Genomic DNA, 5,628 nt, shown 5'->3' with positions numbered 1-5,628 from the left:
TAAACTAGTACAGTCATACATAAGAAATACCATGTGTCTATTTCGCCCAACAATCTTGGCGGTAAGTCAACTTTCTATTTTGAAACAAAATATTAAATCAACATTTTGAACACAACCTGTATTCACCTTTAAGTTTACTTAGTATCTGATAAAGTTCATTCATGACACTGCGCAAGTCTTACTCTATCATTATCTAACAGAAAATTTGAAAATGCCGTTTGATTTCAAGGGTAAGAAAATTCTTGTGACTGGAGCAGGGAGAGGAATAGGGCGCGGCGTGGCAATTACCTTGTGTAAAAGTCCATGTAAAGTATATGCCCTTAGCCGTACAAAGGAACCACTTGATACACTAGTGGAGGAATACCCAACCATCGTGCCAATTGTCGCAGATGTTTCAAACTGGGAGGATACTCGTGAAAAGTTGGAAAAACTTGAGGTTTTGGATGGCTTAGTAAATAATGCAGGAATCCAAGCAATAGGAAATGCCGCTATTGATTGGTCAAAGGAAATCATTTGGAATCTTTTAAACACTAACCTTCTCAGTGCAATCAACTGTACACAGGTTATAGCAAAGAAAATGATTGCGGCGAAGATAAAGGGATCTATTGTAAATGTGTCAAGCATTACTGGGATATCTTCTTTTCCAAAAGCATTATCATACACCATATCAAAAGCTGGACTGGATATGGTCACAAAGCAATTTGCCCTTGAATTAGGACCATACGGTATACGTGTAAACTCTGTCAATCCTACATTGGTTGTTACGCCGTTAGCTGCTCATCATATCGAAGCCGGTGATGTTTTCCCTGAGACAATTACATCAAGGACTCCGATGGGACGGATTATGGAAGTGCAAGAATGCGTTGATTCCATTCTTTATTTGCTCAGTGAACATTCTTCCATGGTGACAGGCCATTTGCACGTCTTAGACGGTGGGTTGTTGTCAAATATAACTGTGAAAGTATAGTTAAAGATACAATAAGTCAAAATGAAAACCCGTTTTGACGAGTATTCAATAGATTTTAACCAGTAAAAATCATATGGACTACTCGCAAACACTCTGCTTAATTTTAAGGTTTACTTTATCTAGGCATAACAGGAATGTCGGACGTCAACAGATAAGCAAAATCTTAACACACAGAACATTGTCTTATTACATGACAGTAACAATTTGTAGAAAAGGATTGCCTTCATTAAATCTGTGAACACAAGTTTCATGTAAGCGTTCTATTTTTGGTTTATATTTATGTGAATTCTTCTTTTATTATACAATACACTTGTCTTATTGCTATAAACATCGTGTCAAAAAAAAAGAGTAGTATTAGTTGATCAGTCACAACTTGAGTCACACACGGCAAAAGTTGACACATATGTTGAATGTTGTGCTTTCAATTGGTGTACCCTACAGACATGTTTAATTTTCATTACATTCTGAAAAATGCAAGTCAAATTATTCTTTTTCGCAGTGGAATATCCAGGTGTAATGTTAAAAAGTCACTCGTTAAGCTGACGAGTCATATGATAGACATTGCGTCAGTTTCGTAGAGGTAAGACTATGGATTTTCATTACCACAGGCTAGCCGTTAGTTAGAAAAGGCAGTGATTGTAACCAAAAGTCACACTTTAAATCAATTATAACTCTAACAACACACAGCCAGACATCTTGTTATGTTTCAAAGAGGCACACGACATCAACTTCTATTTCATTATTTTATAATCTCTGTTCATGTTTCATATAACAAGCCTTTTCAACTGACATGGTATTATGTATTACAGTTCTATTTCATTATATTATTTACGTTACGAAATGTTCGTTAAGTAACGTTATTTTAATCGAAAACTATGCTATAAATACCAAAGAGCGACTATAATTTTCACGCCGATTTACGCGAAACATTAGAGAATGCAGGAATACAGGAAGATTGGCAAAACTATATCACTTTGAGTGTGACTGATATGATTATATCTCATAGATAATTACCAGCATGATATAAATCGAAATATTTCCACCGTAGTAAAATGCAAAAAATGTAAAATTTTCAAAGAATTATTAATTTTTTTCCATATTAATATTGTCGTGATTTTGGCTGCGTTACATGTGAAAATAGTAAAAATGGGGTTCACTCGGTTACACTGGAAGAAATAAACATTTTTTGTTTTAGTGATTGCTATCCATGGAAATAAGACATTAGGTGGGTTGAATTGCGTACCCCGTTTTCGACCGGTATACCGATTTCGCCCGATTTGGACTAGTTTCAGCCGGGCTAGATGCGCGCAATTCAGTACACATGGAGGAATGCCGATTAGCCCGATCGAAACTTCACGGCGCATTTCGGTGTGCCGATCACGTGATCGGGATAGCCCAAAGCTATATGAATCAAGCCCTCCTATTGTGGCATCCCTGTTTTAACAAGTACACACAGTTGAGCATAATTATATAACCAGGAAGATTTGGTAATAAATATTTACGCACCCAAATAAAACTTATGACACGACGTTATTGTAAGCGTGTATGCGCAAAACATCATTGTATGGATAATACATGTTTTTTTTATCTATTAAAGTCTGCAGAATCCCGTTTTCGACCGGTACACCGATTTCACCCGATTTGGACTAGTTTCAGCCGGGTTAGATGTGCGCGCTTCAATTCAGTACACATGGAGGACATGCCGATTAGCCCGATCGAAACTTCACGGCGCATTTCGGTGTGCCGATCACGTGATCGGGATAGCCCAAAGCTATATGAATCAAGCCCACCTATTGTGGCATCCCTGTTTTAACAAGTACACACAGTTGAGCATAATTATATAACCAGGAAGATTTGGTAATAAATATCTACGCACCCAAATAAAACTTTTGACACGACGTTATTGTATGCGTGTATGCGCAAAACATCATTGTATGGATAATACATGTTTTTTTTTTTATCTATTAAAGTCTGCAGAATCTCGCGGGAATGTTTGTGTCCGAAACCGAATGTCGAGGTCACAAACATATCAAAAGGGCTTCTACATACAAACATGATATGAAGACTAACTTTATTGTTTTCATGTGTGATGACTTTACAATCCCGGTAAAATTTTCAATTACCATTCTGTTGTTGTTGGAAACGATAAACATGTCTTAAATATCCATTACTGGGGCCCACAGATCAACAATATTACCAAAAGCATGAACTGATCGTTTTTAACGCGTTTTTATTTATCGGTTTTACAAAGTTTGCATATTACTTAAAAACAGGAACACAAGAATAAAAACTTTGTATTCGACTTTTTTTGAGAACGAGCTCATTTCGACTTGTAGACAGGCTTTCAAGATTCATATGATTTTTGCGAGAAATTAGATAAAAACTTAAACCGACAGATACTTCCCAAAATCATTAATATGATTCCTAAAACCAAACAATCATACATGTCAAGTTAAACGCAGTTCAATACGGCAAAATTTGAACCGTTGGAGCAAACAGGGGGAGAAAAGTAAGAACATTGTTGGACCTTCTTGGAGATGGCATTGCGTATGGGGCTGGTATCTGATACAGCAAAATGTTGAGTTTTCCATAGGCTTCCATTATAAGAAATGACCCTGTCACAGACCCTAAAATTTTGAGATGACAATTAAAATGTGACTCTTTTTATTAAGTTAATATGTACGACACCCAAAAATAATAATTTTAATTAGACTTAACCGATCCGATGTATTACAATATCTCGTAAAAAACTACCCCCATTGTTGGATGACATATAGAGGCCAAATGCCCGCTGACACCTACTATTCATAAGAAACAATTGAAAAGTCAGACACTTGCAAAATATTCCAAATTGTAATTGCTTGATTTTGACTGTAATCATTACGCTTTTTTTCAGATCAGCTTAAGCCTCATTGACTTATTGGTTTTTCTTATACGTTTCTCAACAAACCCAAAGCCAATACAACATAGTATGGATTAGATTGCATCTTTTATGCTACTAAAAAATGTTAATATGGGAGAAACAAGACGCAGATAACAGATATCCATTTGCGCAAGAATAAATGTCCGTCCCTGGCAAAGCATTTCAAAAATAAAAATCATGCATTATCATCACGTGAATCGCCATGTTAATACACGGGCGTAATACATGGGCGGATCCAGTGAAAAAGTAGTTTTATGCAAGAATGTATAATAAGACATTGTGAAGACAAATTAAAAGTAAGTAAAATAAAACCGACACAGTACAAAAGTTTCATAACTGACAATGCTGTTTGACTTATGCGGACTTAGTTAAACTTTAAGTTGTTTACTTAAAATTAAACGCAAATACTGAAATCTAAACCAATATAGGTCTGTGACAGGAAAGGCCGTACCGGCGACAGTAACCATCAGAACAAATCAAACACCCTTTACAATATTTTCAAATTTATTTACAAAAGATGATTATTTACAATGAATAGATGATATGAAGAAAAAAAAACAAAAAAAAAAAACTGATTATAAGAAAAAAAAAGAAAGTTCAGTTCCAGATACAAAGTTCTTTAGGCCATTCTAATCTCGCTTTTATACTTTTTAATGTTTGCATTTGATTTTTTACACTATTTATGTATTTACGCTTTTACTTCAATGGTTTTATTTATGCTTTGCAATAAACGTAATCCATTTAACATTTTCTCGGCGATATATGACCTTTTTGTGTCGATTCGCCGTAAAACCCAACTCATTCATTCATTTTGACAGAATTTACATAGGTATATCATAAAACACGATATAAAAAAAATTCTGTAAAATTAGCTTGAAGCAGTTCAAAATTGTTAAATAACAATTTACTACTTATGTTACAATTACAAAATACAAACCTTTCCAACTTCTTTACACTACAGGTTTTCGAATCTACTTGTGACGTAGACATCACTTATTTCTCTTTTGACAGTCAAGAATGCGAACTGAAATTTATCGCCTGGAGTTATTCTAAGGCGGAGGTGGAGTTAAACAAAGGCGCTAGGGGCGTTATCCTGGTGGAGTACTCTCCGAACGCTGTATGGAATATTGATTCCACATCAGCGCTTGAAAGAAACACTGGTGAATCATCTGTCACATTCACTATCAAACTGAAGAGAAAACCGGGATTTTACGTCATAAATATAATTATTCCAGTTATTCTTCTTTCGGTTCTGAACATATTAACAGGCGAGAGGGTGTCATATGCAGTGACCGTCTTTTTGTCTCTGGCTGTCTTCCTGACGATCGTTTCAGAAGAACTTCCAACAAACTCAGACGTCATTTCCATTTTATCATTATATCTGACGGCGATGATAACGCTCAGTACAGTAATTGTCTTGATTTGTATTTTAGAGTTACGTCTAGCTACACGCACTGTGGAGGAATATCCAATTAACAAACTTTTTATGACAGTTTACAAGGTCTCTTTGTTCTTACAGTGTAGGAAGAGGAAAGATCAAATCAAACCTGCCAAAATGTCTGAAACAAATTCGAAAAAGAAACTAAAGAAAGAAGATGAGTTCAATCCAGACAGAAAAAAGTTTCAAGAAACATGGATGAAAATTGTAAGCGCCATGGGCTACCTGTTGTTTTGGATTTTTCTGTTGCTGACGTTCATACTGACACTTGTGTTATTTCTGATTTGTGCAAATAACTAA

At 35.5% G+C, this 5,628-nt stretch overlaps 2 protein-coding genes across 2 annotated transcripts; both read left to right on the top strand.

The window, feature by feature from the left end:
- Window positions 1–206: 206 nt before the first annotated feature.
- On the top strand, window positions 207–1,401 carry LOC128559703 (L-xylulose reductase-like). Its single transcript, XM_053552063.1, has one exon. It carries the CDS (start codon window positions 212–214, stop codon window positions 965–967), a length of 756 nt encoding a protein of 251 aa, XP_053408038.1. The 5' UTR covers window positions 207–211; the 3' UTR covers window positions 968–1,401.
- A 3,402-nt stretch (window positions 1,402–4,803) lies between these two features.
- LOC128559309 (neuronal acetylcholine receptor subunit alpha-6-like) lies at window positions 4,804–5,628 on the top strand. Its single transcript, XM_053550608.1, has one exon. It carries the CDS (start codon window positions 4,804–4,806, stop codon window positions 5,626–5,628), a length of 825 nt encoding a protein of 274 aa, XP_053406583.1.

This window comes from Mercenaria mercenaria, chromosome 9, assembly GCF_021730395.1.
Source record: "Mercenaria mercenaria strain notata chromosome 9, MADL_Memer_1, whole genome shotgun sequence".
Taxonomy (NCBI): Eukaryota; Metazoa; Mollusca; class Bivalvia; order Venerida; family Veneridae; genus Mercenaria; species Mercenaria mercenaria.
The sequence above is the reverse complement of the archived record's forward strand: the minus strand, read 5'-3'. Positions and strand labels throughout refer to the sequence as shown.